Source organism: Xenopus laevis, chromosome 9_10S, assembly GCF_017654675.1.
Source record: "Xenopus laevis strain J_2021 chromosome 9_10S, Xenopus_laevis_v10.1, whole genome shotgun sequence".
Taxonomy (NCBI): domain Eukaryota; kingdom Metazoa; phylum Chordata; class Amphibia; order Anura; family Pipidae; genus Xenopus; species Xenopus laevis.
In genome coordinates this window covers 77,431,544-77,450,827 of record NC_054388.1, presented here as the reverse complement: position 1 = coordinate 77,450,827, position 19,284 = coordinate 77,431,544, and the positions used below count along the sequence as shown (strand labels likewise).

The window sequence follows — 19,284 nt, the reverse complement described above, 5'->3', positions numbered from 1 at the left end:
ACAAAAGAATTGCCCTAAGTGCTTTCTGTTAAATATTTATATGATATTAAATTTATTTTATTAATTGCTGATGCATACATGTCTTATGATTCATTTGTACTGTGATCTGTTTTTTTTTTTTTTTGCCTTTTATATTAAAGCTGTAGTTGTTAAATATGAAAAGAGCATTTTATTTTATTCCAATGTAACACATTTTCAGTGAGTGATTTTGCAGTGCAATTCACTGTTGGCCTTGTTTGGAATAAAAATAACCAAGAGAACACACAATGCAGCTGTGTGCAATATATATCCCTTTTAGTCTTTCTATAGTAACATTTGTATTTGTACTGGCAGCTGAATGCACATCAGCAATTCTTTTTGGCCAGTCTATAACTAACATGTTAACAATGAAAGCAAAGGTTCTATACTGGTTTTGGAGCAGTTTAATACCTATAATAATAAATTAGCCCCACTTTGTTTGTTATGCAAGGCTTTTTTTATCTATAGAAGAGGAGTCCAAACTTTTTGCAATGAGGGCCAGATTTGGTGAGGTGAAAATGTGTGGGGGCTGACCAGTGCAGATTCTGGGGCTGCTGCCGCCCCCCTCCTCTCCCGCTCCGTGCTTAAATACTAGCGTCGGATCGGGTCTAAGGGGGCAGTATCGCTAGTGCATTAAGCGCAATAGCGCTCTGCACTAGCGGAGCCGAATTTCTGGGTTAAAACCTGGAAGTTCGGCTCTTAAAGATAAAAGAGGTGGCTTTTTGCAGCAATTTGTAACTTCCCGCTTGCTGCCGCCTGAGGCAAGGCTCTCACCTTGCCTCATGGCAGAAGCAGCCCTGGGGCCGGCCATTCAGCCTGACATTCTTTGAACCATTAACATTATTTAACTCATTTAAACAAGGAATAGCATAGCCGTAGCAGTAATATTTGGGCACATTAGTGAAATGATCTGCCACTTTGTCTTTACTAATGCCTGTGTGCTGAAGGTGTTAGCAATAGACACGTTCTGGCACGTAGTGACGCCATACTTATTTATTTTACTGTACTGGCATGTCAGTACGTCTATCGTACCTTCAGCCCTAAAGAAGGTGCATCACTATGTGTCAGTACGTGTCTATTTCTAACACCTTCAGCACACAGGCAGCAGTATAGACCAAGTTCAGATCATTTTACTAATTTACTAATTTGCCCAAATATGACTGCTACGGCTACGTGATTCCTGATCAAACTATGCTGGTGGGCCGCATTATTATTAATTTCATGATGGAGGCTGAGGGCCGGTGTAAATTTGAAAAAGGGCCGCAATTGGGCCCCCGGCCTGACTTTGGACTTTTGGCCTGATCTATAGGTTTGTAACCTTAATGAGTCCCTATGCATGTTAAACAATGGTCTCCATGTGGGTCTGAGTGACTCTCCACTTTTAATTAGTGTAACTCTTCCTAAAATTTGAATGGTAACTCAAACAAGGTGTGTAAGGTTTTAAACCAGTTTTTGTGTCACACAAAATAATTCACAAATATGGGGGCTTTGAGCTCTCTAGGATAAAGGTTAAATTGTGAGTGGCTTATTTTTCAAAGAATTAATTCTGATTGCTATTATTTTCCCGGCTTTTTCCCACCAATTTTAATTTATCCTATATCCTATGTAACTTTTTTCACCTAATCAAAGCATTTTCCACACTGGCTTTTCATTGGAAAGTGTTTCCTAGTTTAAAACCGTTGCATTTCCTTTTCGTTTCGTTTTCTACAGAAGAATAGATATCAGAATAGATATCAGAACCAATTCTATTAGAACTAATTTATTTATAAATCCAAATGAGACAACCATTTGACTTTTTAAAGACATTAACTATGAGCAAGTAAGCAGTGATGTTGTTGAATGCAAGATTACTGTACGTTTAGCAAAAGCCAGCTTCCTTCTGGTGCCCAATCTGTGGTTGCAACAAATGTGCAGAATCACACTGTATCTCCAAAATATCTGATCCTTGTGCCACACAAAAACAATATACACATTCAGTAGACTTGTCTCAGGGCCAAGGTTTTTTGTTGCTTTTCAGAACTAACCGAAAACTACAACAGTATTTCTTGAATTGGGCAGCACCTGCCAAAACTGAACTGTCCAGTTCAAAACAGGTGGCAAACATAAAGTAAAGTACAGGTATGTACCTGTTATCCAGAATTCTCGCGACCTGGGGGTTTCTGGATAACAGATCTTTCTGTAATTTGGATCTTCATACTTTAAGGGGCAAATTTACTTATGGTCGAATATCGAGGGTCAATTAACCCTCAATATTCGACTGCCGAATAGAAATCCTTCGACTTCGAATATCGAAGTCGAAGGATTTACCGAAGGATTTTAATCCATCGATCAAACTATTTTTCTTCGACCCAAAAAAGATTGCTAAGCCTATGGGGACCTTCCCCATAGGCTAACATTGACTTCGGTAGCTTTTAATGGCGAACTAGGGGGTCGAGGTTTTTTTTTTTTTTTAAAGAGACAGTACTTCAACTATCGAATGGTCGAATAGTCAAACAATTTTTAGTTTGAATCGTTCGAAGTAAATGGGCCCCCTAGTCTACTAGAAAATAATTAAAACATTAAATAAACCCAGTAGTCTAGTTCTGCTTCCAATAAGGATTAATTATATCTTAGTTTGGATCAAGTACAATTTATTGTTTAATTGTTACAGAGAAAAATTAAATAATTTTTAAACATTTGGCTAAAATGGAGTCTATGGTAGATGTCCATTCTGTAATTAGGAGCTTTCTCCATAATGGGTTTCTGGATAACTGATCCCATACCTGTATAATATTTACCTTGGATGCTTTTGTTTCAACTAGGTAATATAAAGTGGGCCTGCAATTGTTTTGGTTGTGTATCTCATAGTTCCAGTGCTTCCCTTTTTTTCCATGATGACCTTCACGTTGTTGATGTGATGATTTGTGAAAGGATGAATCATGACCCCGGAAGACAGAGAAGTTGGGCAAAAGATTTCAAGATGTATCACTTAAAGGACATTGACATGTAGTGGATCTTGTTTCTGGCTTTGTGTGTGCTTCTCTCTAATTCAAACAGCGGCAGGTTTCTGCTCAGGCCATATTGCATATAGATAATGAGCACTGTCTGCAAGTGTAAGGAATCTGGAAATTCTCATCAAACTGGGGCAGATTATTAAATACATCTGGGTGCATTTTCCAATAATTGATTGATTACATTGGTTGTGTTTTTCTTCTGTAAATGTCTGGAGCTGTTATGGGGTAACATTAAATCTTGTAAGGTTCAAGCTAAAGTAAAAATAGTTTGCAGACCCATTAATGTATAAAAGTGCAATGCTCAAAGTACAGGTATGGGACCTGTTATCCATAATGCTCGGGACCTGGGGTTTTTCCCAGATAACAGATCTTTCTGTTATTTGGATCTTCATACCTTAAAGGGGAACTGTCACCCTAAATAAAATTCCAAATTCTATTTTATGATGTTATTCAACAAAATAAACTTCAACCACATTCTAAATATTATTTAAATCTCGTTTCATTTAGTTTTAGAAATCACAATCACAGCAAGCAGGCAACAGACATTTTGTGGATACTGTTAATAAGGCAAGCTTTCATCATGCCAAAATCTTACGTGCCAGAATGGGACACCCTACAGTATTCCTATGCCCATGCACTTACTACACAATTAAATGGTGAGGGGGAATGTGGAAAGTACAGTGACATCTAGGAAGTACAGAATGGAAAGTGAATGTAATTGCTATGCCAAAGTCGGGGGCAGGCAATATATGATTGACCACTGAGAGTTTTAAATGAGTTTATAAGAGGTATGGATGTTTTAATAAAACAAAGAATTTGGGTTTCATATTTAATTTGAAAAGGCCTTTTATTAAACAGTTCTTTATGTTTGGTTGACAGGTTCCCTTTAAGTCTATTAGAAAATCATTTAAACGTTAAATAAACCCAATAGGTTGATTTTACTTCCTATTTGGATTATTTAGATCTTGGTCTGGATCAAGTACAAGGTACTGTTATTATAGAGAGAAAGGAAATCATTTAAACAAATTTGGATTATTTGTATAAAACAGGGTCTATGGTAGATGGCCTTCTCCCATAATGGGTTTCCCATATAATGGATCTCATACCTGTATAGGGTAATTGTTAGCTCTGTGGAAAAGTGGTAGTTCATTGGACCAAATGGACCACTTCTACTGTGCATTGTGTTTAGCCCTAATTGCCTTGTTTTGTTGATGAATGACTCCCAAGAACTGAAAATCAGTGGGACATTTTAGGCCAGAAGTACCCCCAGTTTTCCAAACCACTCACTTTTTCAAGGACACGATTTGTACCTGTCCCACCCAAGTAGGAGGGGTTAGTAAGTATTCTGTTTTATAATTTCACTCCCAAATCATCCTAGTCTGAATTTATCTATTCTCCTATTCATCATCAGGGCTTTATTTTGTCAGCAGTAAATCATGATGTAATGTTGTCAGAAGTAAATATGACCTGCGACAAATATTACTTAGCTTGTTTTTCACCACACACATCTTAAGTAGTCTTTTTCGTTGTGTGATCTTGTCGTGTTTTCAGTATTTCTTCTCAAATGAATTGTTTTATGTTGTAGACTTCTGTTAACAGATTGCCAGCTCTTTACTGTATGCCCAGGATTTTTATATGGTTTAGACCTAAGCTACCTTGGCTGAGGCCTCTATGAAAGGTCACTGTTGCTGGAATCCATTAAGCTGGAATGCACGCACAAAAACTCTTCTCTCCTTTTTCTTGGATTATTTTGCCTTCCCAGCCATGCATGATCGTTTTTTCACGTAGACTTATTGATAAGTAAGTCAGGTATTGTGAATAATTTTGTTTTCAAATTAATTTGTCATTTTAAAGGGGACCCGTCAGCTGAAAAAAAATTCCAAATCCTGTTTTATCCCATTAGTCAAGCAAAGGGAACTTTAATTACACTATATACATTATTTGAATCTTGTTTTCTTCAGTCTGGGAACTCCTAATTATAGCAAGCAGGCAGGAGCCATTTTGTAGACACTGTTATTAAGGCAATCCTTGCATCATCTCAGAATCATGTTGTGCACCAGAGTCGGGGACCTGATGTCCATCCCCATGCCCTGGCTACACAATTAAATGGTAAAGAGAGGGGAATGTGGGGAGAGCAGTGACAACTAGTAAGTGCTGAATGGAAAGTGAAAGTAATTGCCTGCCAACCTCATAGTGAAGGGACAGGCAATAGTTGATTGACCGCTAAGATTTTTAATTGCGTTTACAACAGCTATGAATGCTGTAATAAAAAAAAAAATTTTGGATTTCATGTTTAATTTGAAAAGGACATTTTTTATACAGCTTTTTATGTTTGGGTGACAGGTCCCCTTTAAGGATTTGTTAAATCTGTCTTTTTTTATAAGCAGTTTTGGCTACTTTACATGAAAAATGGGATACTAAATAATAGATGCAAACTGCTCCTGTTTTGTCCTTTGCCATTTAAGTAAAAAAGTGCAAATTTAAATCAGATCTTTTAGTATGTATACGAGCATTGCCTTTTGCAATTTACTGCCTTAGATCTATGTTGTATATTGAGATTAGTATCTGGATATAACTTAGATAAAGAGAAAGGGGATGGAGACAGCAGTACAGCTAGATTTATTAGAAGTTAAGTGTAAAGGCAAGGGTACACTTGCTAATCATGTATGGTATTCAACTGATTGGTCTGCAGGCCATACACAGGATGGTTGTCATTTTATTGATCCACTCATTCAGGCCCGCAGGAAATAGAGGACAGGTATAGCAGAGGGAGGATATTATTGACTGAGATGGCTCTTTACTGGATTGTAAAAAAAAAACCAAGTCATTCCCAGGGTAGAAAATAAGGGATTTTAGCCACTAGCAGATGAGTTTGAGTTTGTCTTCTATAACTTCATTTACTTCATACTTACATTTACATATATCTACATAGAGTACATGCACAATATACTCACAGACTGTTTACTATTAAAATACATACATATACTTCCTTGTTTGTTTTCTGATAATGCAACATAACTTCCACACAGATGAACATCAGGTAACTAGCAGCTAACACAACATTTTGCTAGGTGCTTTTTTTCATAATGAATGGTGTTTCTGTTGATCTGTTTCCAGTGGCAGCTAAATGCTTGTAAACGCTGTTTGCTGCTGATCAGTGCTCTCAATTGGCACTGATGCCATTTGGCAAATGTGTTCTAGTATTTTTCGTGAGTACAGTTTATGTTCATTGGTAGTATTCAAGTTTGTTGTTGGCTATAGGAAATTGGCATAATTACAGTAATCTTTTTACAGCAAATATTTCTCTTCATCAGAAACTGGCCTCTAGCCTTTATATATTATCCGTTGTGTTTTAGGAAATTCATTTTCACTATTAGTTTTATATTTTTAAGAAATCTTATAAATATGAATATAGTAATATACTTATAAAATATTATTTTCAATGTAAAATTGATATTCTGTCAGTACACGTAATAAATTCCATACAGCTTGCCTTAAAATAAAAATAATGTCCTCATATGTGCTTAGTCTGCAGACAAGCAAAGAGCCCTAGAAGAAACCAAAGCCTATACAACACAGTCCTTAGCTAGTGTGGCTTATCTGATCAACACCTTAGCCAACAATGTCCTTCAGATGCTGGACATACAGGCTTCTCAGCTTAGGCGAATGGAGTCATCCATCAATCATATTTCACAGGTAAGGAATGATTATAATATTGTTAATTAAGTTGACTGTTTGTATTTTGTTTCTTTAACCCTTTACGTTGCAATGTTATTAGTTTGATATGTCACATTGCCACGTAAACAAACTCCTTGTTGATCAAAGAAGCAACTCTTTTAAATAAAGAGTAGTTCATTACAGAGAGCGTGATAATTTCCTCCTATTCCTTCTCTGTCTGCTTGGAAGAACCACAGGAATCTGAAAATTTAAAATACTTTTAAATTTCTGTATTTGATATTTCATAAATGGGCAGTATACACACCATTGTTTTAATGACTAGGGCTAATGCTAAACAGAGCACATTTTGAAAATGTCACATTCTAGCTTTTTCTTCATAAAAGCTCTCTGTATAAATAAACAGTTTTTTAATGCCACTGAAGTGTTCTAATATCATCTTGTGCTCTGGTTTCTCCAAGTCCAGGCTAAATGTATCACATAACAATGAAAACCCACTGGAGATCAGATAAGTTCAGTTTCTTTGTGAATGTATTCAGAGATGCATGGTATTACACTAAACTACACCAGAAGAAGGACCCCTGTGGTCCAAAACATGAAGTGCCATGCATCTCTGAATAAATTCACAAAAAAATATTAACTTGTTTGCTCTCCAGTCGATTTTCATTATTACTGTATAAATAAACCTCTTCCTACTCACCCAGCTACAGCCAGTAAGGCTTTGAGCTAAGGATTAGTTCATTAAACAGAAGGATTCAGGACTGCTCATTTCTATTGACTTGTTTATAGAGGAAATGGAATATGACTTTAAATTTCAGAATTTTGCCTGTTTGGTGCAATAGTAACAAAACTATATTTTTTAATGAAAAATAGGCAAAAGCTATGTTGAACACATGTCCTAAAAAAGATCTCAAGTCTAAATTCTAAATCTCTAGTAAGATTTAAAAGTGGCCACAATGATCAATGAACAGGAGATTCCCTCACTCTTCGCTGCCCCCTTCTCAGTCTGTCTCTATATTCAGCTTTCTGTTGGAGGCTGTTGTTTTTAAGGACAGTTAGCGTTAGTACATTGTCTGTGCAAAGGGAGCAAACACTTATAGGGAGCCAGCAATTTATTTTAAATAATTGTCAATAAAAATCCAACTTTCTGACTCCAGACCAGTTGTTCAGACAGGGGTATAGAGAAGAGTAACTTGAGTAGTATAAAAATATTCTAGAATTTTGAATTGCTTATAATTAGAAAGTTCGTATTGTCTTGAGATGAACCACACCACAAATTTATGATAATTCCTCTTTAAATAAACTGCTAAGTTGGAACACAATGCTTATGAATATGCCTGTGTGACTGAGGATAAAGGATTATATGGTAAATGTGAATTATTACCATACATATATATATATATATATATAAAATAATGCTGTTTATTTTATGACAAATGTCTGATTTTTAGACAGTGGACATACATAAAGAAAAAGTTGCTAGAAGGGAAATTGGAATTTTGACAACCAACAAAAACACCTCTAGAACGCACAAAATAATTGCTCCTGCAAACCTGGAGCGACCAGTCCGTTATATTCGTAAACCAGTTGACTACACAATTCTCGATGATACTGGACATGGATTGAAGGTAGCACATGCTTATTAACATTTGATTATGTATTTTCATATATTACTGTTTGTATGTGTTCCTCATATAGTATACATAATGGGTGTAATTATGGGATAAAAAAGTTTGCCTTAAACTAGAGAATTTGGAACACATCCTTTAATTGCAAGGAACATGCACAGTTTTTATTTGGGTTTTGTTAATGACTTAATATCACTTAAACAGAGGGCAGTGCAGCCTGTGAAATCTATTTTTTGCACTGTACAAAGATAACCATCTTAGGTTTAGCATAACTTAACCCAAAATTGTTTTTTGCAGAAAAAAATACTAAGCAAGTTTCCAATGTGCACTGATTTCAGATTTTCAGTTTGTACAGTTATTTGTAGATGTCTTTGTAAATAATAAAGCTTTGTTTGTTTCTCCTTTTCTGCATTGCTGGTTCTGACTGTTGAAACAACATAGCAGAAGCCAGCTCTCCTCCAGCCAAGACTCAGATTTACTTATTTCCTTAGAATATTCTACATTGTTTCAAGAGTCTGAACTAGCGGTGCAGAGGTTAGAATACAAATACAGCTTTCAGTAATGGCGAACATTATTTGTGTATTGGTTTTGTTGGGGTTTGTATCATGAACACGAATGCCATTTTATTATTTCTTGTGCAGTCCATAATACATTTTGCCTTTAACGCTTTGCATTGTGCTATGCGTGTACCAGACGTCTAAATTGTTTCTGTTCTATCTATTCTCATTTCTTGTAAGAACCAACTAACCTTTCAATCTCCTTTCATTTGCTTCATTTGTGCATTAAGTGGTTGCTTAGATTTAAGGTAAGAATTTTTAGGAATCTATTACATAATCCGTAATGAGAGAATATTATACATGGTGGCTGTTGAAGGCACACACTGTATTACTTAAATGTTCCTTACTTTTGTTGATGCAAATAACGTAATCATAAATTGGACAGGGTATAGTAAACAGATATCCTCGTGTTTATACAAGTAAACTGTGTAATGTTCTGCCACTTCCTTAAGGTGAACTAAAAGAAAGGTAGGCCCAAGGTTCAATTGTGTCCACAAATCCCAGCCAGCTCCCACTTGTATCCCTCCAAGTCCACAAATTTGTCACTGAAATAAAAAAGCCAGCGCCAAAGGCACGGGAGACATACAAACAGGCAAATAGGGTAATATTTTTTTGCGATGTTGCCACCTCTTGTGTGAGAAACAGACCAATTGTTTCACCATATGTGTGTTACCCTCATTTGATATTGACCTCCACCAAAGAGTTAAAAACTTTCCTTAGAAACTTGTTTAGGTGGATACTCACAAACAGGGAATATCAGCTTGCACGTAAAATCATGAAGCGCTTCTCCTTGTGTAAACTGTAAATCAACATGCAGCAACGAATAGTGTAAAAATACCTTTTTCATTTTTTAAAAACAAAGCTTAAAATGCACTCACATGGCAAAAGTTTATAGAAAGCATATCTATGCACCATCCTCCTGGAGGCTCCCCCTGTATGCACCCGTCCGCACAAAGAAAATCCCAAGAGGGTCAGAATAACTTGGGAAGGTGTAGAAGCTTCTTTGCGTTCGTTCCTCGTGTGCGATGCTGGGCGCCTTCCAGTGACGTCACTTGCCTTACGCGTTTCGTCTTGCGACTTCTTCAGAGGCTTGATTTCTACTGCGCATGTGTGAATCTTTTATTCCGTCTCTCTATCCTGCACGTTACACAGCCCGCAACCACACGCGCTACTAAAGACATAAAAGTCTTTTTTTATGTCTTTAGTAGCGCGTGTGGCTGCGGGCTGTGTAACGTGCAGGATAGAGAGATTCACACATGCGCAGTAGAAATCAAGCCTCTGAAGAAGTCGCAAGACGAAACGCGTAAGGCAGGTGACGTCACTGGAAGGCGCCCAGCATCGCACACGAGGAACGAACGCAAAGAACGGCTCTATGGTGGAGGTCAATATCAAATGAGGGTAACACACATATGGTGAAACAATTGGTCTGTTTCTCACACAAGAGGTGGCAACATCGCAAAACAATATTACCCTATTTGCCTGTTTGTCTGTCTCCCGTGCCTTTGACGCTGGCTTTTTTATTTCAGTGACAAGTCTTCCTTAAGGTGGCCATACACGGGCCTATAAAAGCTGCCGACAGACCGAGTCGGCAGCTTATTGGCCCATGTATGGGGCCCTCCGATCGATGTCTGGCCGAAAGACGGCCAGATGTCGATCGGACGGGACTAAAAATCCTGTTGGATCGCGGCCGCATCTGTTTGTTGATGCGGTCCCGCGATCCGACCGCCTGTTAGCCATTGTTGGGATCCGATCGTAGGGCCCACGATCGGATCATCCTGATATTGCCCACCTCAAGGTGGGCATATCGGGGAGAGATCCGCTCGTTTGGCAACATTGCCAAACGAGTGGATCTCAGTATAGGGCCACCTTTAGTTGTTCTTCCTTTGTCCTGTGTAAAGTGAATAAATCCACTACAAACCAGTTACAACTCTGACTTATCTCATTATCTCATGAAATTAAGGGGCAGATTTATCAAAGGTCAATTTGTGATTTTTTTTTTTTTTTTACTCTATGAAATTCAAATATACTCACAACTTGAATGGGGGGTTGTTTATGTAAAAACTCAAAAGTCTAAAACTCGAACCAATATTCCCAACCTGAAAACTTGAATCGAATTCTAAACTAATTAGAATCTCATGCAACTAAATTCGAATCGAGTTATTTTCTCTGAAAAAACTGGAATGTTAGGAAGCTCTTAACATCGTCAAATGGGTCACTGGACCTTTGCCATTGACTTCTACATAATCTCGGCAGGAATTAGGTGGCGAATAGTCGAATTTGAGTTGTTCCGAGGATCAAGGTATGATAAATCTCGAATTCGGGTTTGGATTATTCGAATCATAACTTGAATTTATGACCAAAAAATCCAACTAGAAAATTCGAATTGAATATACAATTCAAACCTTATTAAATCTGCCTTAAATTAATATCTGGTTGTGGTTAAACATACAGTATTTATTGGCAAGCCTTTTACTCTGCTTTGCCACAGTGTATTGCCTCATTTTTGGATTTATCTGAATACTGAATGTTCTTGAAACATATTTCCAAATCCTAATTTGCATCTGTAAATAAAATTGGTCGTATTGAATTGTGTAGAACTTTGATGTTTAAAGGATTGTTCACCTTTAAGTATGATGTAGAGAGTGATATTCTGCGATTGTTTGCAATTGGTTTTCATTTTTTATTATTTGTGGTTTTTGAGTTATTTAGATTTTTATTTAGCAGTTTGCAATTTCACCAATCTGGTTGATAGGGTCCAACTTGCCCTAGCAACATGCATCACATTGAATAAGAGACTGTACTATGAATAGGAGAAAAGTAGCAATTTTAGCCTTACCACTGTTTTTTTAGATGTGGTCAGTGAATCCCATTTGAAAACTGGTAAGAGAGAAGGGGTCAAATAATTAAAAAAAAAACTATATAAAATGAATAAATAATGAGAAGTTCCTTAGAATTAGCCACTCTATAACATACTAAAAGTTAACTTAAAGGGATACTGTCATGGGAAAACATGTTTTTTCCAAAATGCATCAGTTAATAGTGCTGCTCCAGCAGAATTCTGTACTGAAATCCATTTCTCAAAAGAGCAAACAGATTTTTTTTATATTCAGTTTTGAAATCTGACATGGGGCTAGACATATTATCAGTTTCCCAGTCATGTGACTTGTGCCTGCACTTTAGGATGGAACTACTTTCTGGCAGCCTGTTATTTCTCCTACTTAATGTAACTGAATCAGTCTCAGTGGGACATGGGTTTTTACTATTGAGTGCTGTTCTTAGATCTACCAGGCAGCTGTTATCTTGTGTTAGGGAGCTGCTATCTGGTTACCTTCCCATTGTTCTTTTGTTTGGCTGCTGGGGGGGGGATAAGGTAGGGGGTTATATCACTCCAACTTGCAGTATAGTAGTAAAGAGTGACTGAAGTTTTTCAGAGCACAAGTCACATGACTGGGGGCAGCTGGGAAACTGACACTATGCCTAGCCCCGTCAGATTCCAAAATTGAATATAACAAAATCTGTTTGCTCTTTTGAGAAATGGATTTCAGTGCAAAACTGTGCTGGAGCAGCACTATTAACTGATGCGTTTTGAAAAAACGTGTTTTCCCATGACAATATCCCTTTAAAGGTGAACTGCCCCTTTTAGTGAACTGAATCAGGATCCCTAAGATTTATCAGAATCCTGATCCTGCCTAGTGCTGATATAGGGCTAAATCCTAACCAGAATCTTAGCCCTGGTCATAAATAATAAGACATTATTATTAAGACATTGGGAGTCATTTGGTACTTTGAATTGTACCCTTCCCATAAAGGTAAATCTTATCCTATTGCTAAACCTGTAACTAGCAATGTCTACACTGGTACCTGATGTAGTTACTAGCGGTGTTCTGTGTTTTCGCTGAAATATTGCTTTTAACGTGAACATTTGGGGGCAGATTTTTTAATGTTTTTTTTTTTTTTTTTTTTTTACCACAAATCAAAAGCTGACAAATTCATGTAAAAATTTGGCATGTCAAAGCTGGCGAGTCAATAGCAGTTATCCAAAACAAAATGTAAGCAAATTTTTTTTAAATAGTTCCGTTTTTTTTTCCCATTGAAAATGAGTAGTACAATGCAATTTCACATTTTTAATTGGTCAAGTTTTTTAAGAAATAAGCTCATATTCAAGTTAGGTGATTCCCCCCCCCCATTCAATGTAAAGAAAAATTTGAATTTCAAAAATGTGATTTTTGATAAATATGCCATATGTATTTCCATTTTTACTACGATAACAGAAGTAAAGTTTTTATTTTTTTTTCTCCTTTATGGCATAGCAGTGCACATTTCCTTAAAGTACAAGGAAAAGGGCAATACACTCGGAAGGCCAATATGTTAAGGATCTCACGACTATATTAAACCACAAACGTTTCTTATCTATATTGCACCTTTTATTCTAATATTTTCCCAAATTTTATGCGTTAAATATATACTTAGAAACTGCATGTGGTGAACAGGTATTGTAGGATAACTAATACAGTGTATTGTGTTAGTCTAGTCAGATTCACTAGCTAGTATTCAATCCAAGAGGTTTTATAACCACCTGTAATAATATATATAATAGAATATCACATGTTTTGGCTACATTTCCTCAGGTAGTTATTATTGTACTTTAATTTCCATTCAATGCATTTAAGGCATTTGTTTAAGACTAGATCTGATCTAGCACTGACAAGTAAATAACCTGATTATGCCCTGCAATTTCATGGCCAGTTTCCATGTGCAGTTATGGATTTCCACTTTGCCACTCAGAGGTGTGGAATTTATTTTTACAGCCCTCTCTTCATTACGGTGAACAAGAAGTTTTGCTAGAGCAGCAGAAGCATAATAACCCTGAGAGTTTCCATCGAATGGGGTTACAAGTTGTCGGAACAAACCACTTCGATTTTAGATTTGTCATGAGTAATGCTTGATGTTTTGGATGGCTACAAAACCTGCCTTTTATCAGTATTGCCTCACCTGATTATATAGGATTCAGCCTCAATAAATAGTACTTGTTGCTCTGATTTTACCTGTAAAACATGGGAGATTGTACATTACCTTTAAAGGCTTAAAAGTAACAGGGAGGCTTTGAAGCAAAATGCATGTAATTTGTATTGTTCTGGTGACACTGGATATAGAATAAGAACATTGATCATGTTTTGGCAATCTATTTTAATTTTATTTGTATCTGTGCCCACCATTAAAACCAGTAATATTAAATATGGGTTTGTGTTCATAAGTGATTGGGATAACATGGTATACAATACACTAAGAATTGCCCCTTTACCAATAGGACTCCACTTAAATATATTTTCAGCGAAAGCAGGGTGCTAATATTATTTGTATCATGAACATGTTAATTTTGTAAATAAAGGCAAGGGATAGGAGAAGGCAATTTTACACTTTTTTTTATTTTTCAGTGGTTAAAAAGCAATAGCTTAAATATACACCTGACTACATAGTGGGAATCCTTTATAAACACTGGGCAAAATTGCACATGGGTAGCAACCCATGGCAACCAATCAGATGATTTTTTTAAATCAGTGATCCCCAACCAGTAGCTCGTGATCAACATGTTGCTCCCCAACCCATTGGATGTTACTCACAGTGGCCTCAAAGAAGGAGCTTATTTTTGAATTCCAGGTTTGGAGGCAAATTTTGGTTGTATAAGAAACAGGTGTACTGCCAAACAGAGCTTCCTGTAGTCTTCCAGTCCACATAGGGGCTATCAATAGCCAATCACAGCGCTTATTTGGCTCCTCCCACTAACAGTTTTCGTGCTTGTGTTGCTCCCCAACTCTTTTTACTTTTGAATGTTGCTCACAGATAAAAAAAAAAGGTTGGGGACCCCTGCTTTAAGTGTTCATTCAGCCTGCAGCTGGCTGAAAAAAGTAATGAGTAGTTCTCAAAAGTAATCACTGCAACAAAATTTTGGCTTTCAATCTGCATTGTTGCAATAACATGTCTTTTCTTGACCTGTTTGCTTTTTATTGATTGTTCACCATAGTGAAGTTTCATTTTTCACCTTCTAAAGCTGCTCTGGGAGGGGGTCACCAACTCTTTAACTGTTCTAAATTGATACATTTAGTTGATACATTTGTCATCTTTGTCCCTGCTGAGCAGGATTGAGTTTCATTAAAGGCAGCTGTTAGAATTGATACAATAGTTGCTAATAATCCAAAGAAGCTGTTGAGAAATGTATCCACTAATGATAGCAAATTGTAACAGTTCAGAATGCTCCGGATCACTGAGCTGCCAGACTGAAACACTAGAGACAGGAACATTCAAACTTAAATCTTGGGAAAACCATAAAAAATAAAAGATGAAAAGCAACTGAAAAAAGTCTTTGTTTATGGTGAACAACTCGAAAACAACTGAACTGAAAAAAGTGTTTGGAAGGTGAACAACCCCTTTCATTGTAGATACTTTCAGCTCATTTTCCTTAATGCGTTATTTAGGTCAGCACACAAAACATGAAGATGGGAGGGCTGCCTCGTACCACACCACCTACCCAAAAGCCACCAAGTCCGCCAATGACTGGCAAAGGAACTCTTGGGTAAGTGAGGCAACTTCTCTGTGTCCGGTGCAAAATGATCCCTTAGCCAATTTAACATGCATGCCCACATTTCTATACTGCCAGTTTAACCAGTTTCCTGAAAAATTCTTTTCCCCCTAACTCTTTTCCCCCAACACATATGGACTGTTACAAGTAGTTAACTATGACATGTTTTACTTGATTAGTGGCAGAAAAACTTTAAGTAGGCTAAGACTCTTAAGAGTTTGGTGCGTTTTAATTCCTCCATGTTATCAAAGCAATCGTGTCTAAATATATAGGACTAAATATGGTAACAGTCTTCATACTTGCTTGAAAACTTTTCAGATCATTTGTTTCCAACTGAAATAATAGTTTTGTCTTTTATGTGCATGATGTTTCTTTTTTTTCCCCCCCAATAACTGTTCTGTGTAAAAAAGCATTGAAGGAAATACCTGCTACCTAATTAGTAGTAGTAATGTAGTGCAACAGCTCTTCAGTTGAGAATTTGTGCTGCTTTTAGTTGCTAGGGTCATTTTTACCATTGCATCCCTATAACTATAATTTGAAAACTAGGAAACTGTTTAAAAAGTTGGTTAAAAATAGACTTAAACATGTGCCTCTGCTTCACAAAACAGACATAAAAATAGTTCTATGTTTTAGACAATTTCTAGTTTAAAACATAGGTGTCCCATGCTTGGATGTTCCAACTACAGAGCTGCATATGAACATCGCCTTTAGCACAACTACCACTTTTGCTCTGCTTACAGTTGCCGCAGGATTTCAGATTGTCTCAGTGTGATTCAAGTAATATAAAACCTGTCTGGGTACTTAGATTTTGTAATCCGTTAAGGCAATTAGATGGCGCTAATATAACTAACACAACTGACAATAAAGATAAGTGATAGTAGGGAACTGAAGCCAAACTAAGAAAAATAAATTACTATTAGTGACTTCTTGGAAGACTTAATTTTTTAAGTTTGTAAATATAAACTAGGTCTGAGTTCCTGACTTATAGGTTACTAGTTCCTGACTTATAGGTTACTAGTTCAACACCCTCGCAAAAACGCATCATTTTTCTAATAAATCTATGGCAAGTACTTTCTTCAAGTGACTTTTTTTTATTTGTTTGTCGGAATTCAAATTTGAATGTTGCCTCCGTTTTTAACCAATGCTCTGCCAGTTGTTTAGCAGTGAAGGGGTTGAAAAGTTTTTAAAGCAAAGGTGAGTGCTTATGAAAGGAAGGCATTTCTTATTCCAGCTCTTTAATATCGCTGGTAATTATTCAAATTGAAATCTTCTCAAAAGAACAAGTAGGAATAAGGTGTCCTGGCGTCTCACGTTTTGGGATGTCACAATGGAAGTTCACATTTTTGCTTTTATTTTTTTTATCTATGTATTTTTTTCTTGAAGGCGACACTCACCCTATCGCACACTGGAGCCTGTGCGTCCCCCTGTGGTACCAAATGACTATGTACCAAGCCCCACACGTAACATGGCTCCCCCTCAGCAACAGAGCCCCGTTAGAACAGCTTCAGTCAACCAGAGGAACCGCACATACAGGTATTTTTAGTATTTGTGCCAGTTTTTTTATTGGCAGATTCCTAAAATGAGAAAAAAGCAGCATTTTAACACTATTCTAAGTTGATACTATCGAGCAAAAAAACTTTTTTTTTTTTTTTTTTACATCTTGTGAAGGTTCTCAGCTGAATTTGACACTCCTATGTGTCTCAGTCTTTTTTTACTCTTGATTATTCAGAACAGAAAATGAGGCATCTAATTTATAAACCTTTTATTGCTGAACTCCTTCACTACTACAGAGCATGTAAGGTAGTTTCAAGCCCCTGCCTGTTCTTTTAAATTGTATTGTGACTGTTTTGGAGTTTTTTCATCCATAATTTCTGTCTTATTCATATTTGACAGTTTGTAAAACCTAAACCGTTTTATTGTTAAGTTTGACATGGGGGTGGGGGGATAGTCTATGTGTGTCTTATTCTATGTTATATGTATAGTAAGTCATATCTTTCATAAACTTGATTGGTTTATTTTTTTAACAGACTTTTCTGTGATACAGTACCACCAATCAATATGCATACTCAAAAATATACCCCCCAACTATATTCCATTGCGTCTTCAAATCACATATATCGTCATAAGTCTACATGTTTTCTTATAGAACCCCAGCATCTTAGAAAACAAAATGAAGTAGGGATTATAACCCACAGTTAAGGGCTCATACACAGTTTTTTATGCATTTGAGATGCATGTTTGAGCACAAGTAAATGCATTCGATAATAGATTCCATTATATTCCGCCTGGTTCTTTTTCCAAGCGTTCCAAGTTACTCCATTTATGTTTCATCGCGTTTGATAAGAAGCCACATGTTGCGTTTTCTTGCACTTGACGCGTGTTCAGAAACCAGTAGAAATGGAAATGAAAAAACACACTTTGGAAGAGGGCATCCTGAAAATCTGGGAGAAGAAGAGTGATCCAATCTGTCTGTAGAGAGATCTAGTTCATTCAGGGCTATATATGCGTTTGATTATGCTTGGGTGTCAATTTTGCTAATCTATTTTTTTTTCTAGATCAGCTCTGTATGGGATAAAAGTTCTATAGTCTTAACCATGAAAGTCATTTTGTAAATTATTTGAAAAAAGTGCTATTTTTGGCCACGAATGTATGAAGCGGCACCAACGTAAAAAGTAATCAAATCCTTAATCGTTACTTTTTCTATTTTGCAGCTGGAGTTTTACTTCCTAAACTTCCTAAACAATACTAAAATTTTTTGTACTTTCAGGTGTTTTATACCTTTTTGAACAGTGTTAAAGGGATACTGTCATGGGAAAAAAATGGTTTTTTTCAAAATGCATCAGCTAATAGTGATGCTGCAGCAGAATTCTGTACTGAAATTAGTTTCTCAAAAGAGCAAACAGATTTTTTTATATTTCATTTTGAAACGTGACATGGGGCAAGACATATTGTCAGTTTCCCAGGAGCCCCCAGTCATGTGACGTGTGCTCTGATAAACTTCAGTCAGTCTTTGCTGCTGTGCTCAATTTGGAGTGATATCATCCCCTCCCGCAGCCTTACAATAGGACAATGGGAAGGTAACCAGATAACAGCTGCCTGGTAGATCTAAGAACAGCACTCAATAGTAAAAATCCATGTCCCACTGTGACTCCTTCAGCTACACTGAGTATGTAGCTGAAGGAATATTGTAGTGTGAATTATTTGCAGTGTAATTTAGAAATAAAAACTACATCATAAAAATCATGACAGAATCCCTTTGCATTAAAAAAGATGCTTTAGTGTATCTCAGAAAGCTGGACAAAACTAACTTATTAACGCAAAAGTTGTTGTTGTTTTTCATAATTTTGGCATCCCTTGTATTCCCACATAATTTTCCATCCACACCTTCCTGCTTCTCCTGTATAGCATCACAACTGGCCCTGAGGTTGCAGGGTACCTTCTCCTTTCTTCCATGTGCAGTTTTCAGTAGTAACAGGTTCCAACCAGACTCCGTGGTAACTAACCGCACATCTCAATCATTAAAGTGCTTTCTGTAATACTGCCTCTCTTTTAGGCAAAATAAGCTTCCAGTTTCTTGTGGCACTTTGGGCATTTTGATCACCCCACTTATAGCAGCAACTAAAATGCAGGTACTTACCCTGGGATTTTTGAGTGGCAAGTGCTGCATATCCACCTGCACCCTGCAGTTAGCACTCAAGAGCTGATCAAGTGTTAATCGTAGATGCTTGCTGGTGCGTTGCTTCCGATTCAAGTGAAAGTAATATGATTGGAGCAGGTTCATTAGTGCCACTTGTATCCCCAATAGGTTCAAATGATAGGGTATTAACTGTTAAGGT

General features: G+C 36.9%; 1 protein-coding gene across 14 annotated transcripts in view; it reads left to right on the top strand.

The window, feature by feature from the left end:
- The window catches only part of abi2.S (abl-interactor 2 S homeolog), a 35,709-nt gene that overhangs the window by 8,303 nt on the left and 8,122 nt on the right, over positions 1-19,284 (top strand). For 4 of the 14 annotated variants that reach the window (XM_041577664.1, XM_041577663.1, XM_041577670.1 and 1 more), the window contains exons 2-6: positions 6,540-6,707; positions 8,138-8,314; positions 9,102-9,119; positions 15,345-15,442; positions 16,832-16,981. In XM_041577664.1, the coding sequence (XP_041433598.1) occupies positions 6,540-6,707; positions 8,138-8,314; positions 9,102-9,119; positions 15,345-15,442; positions 16,832-16,981 (611 nt within the window). 14 annotated transcript variants of the gene reach the window in all.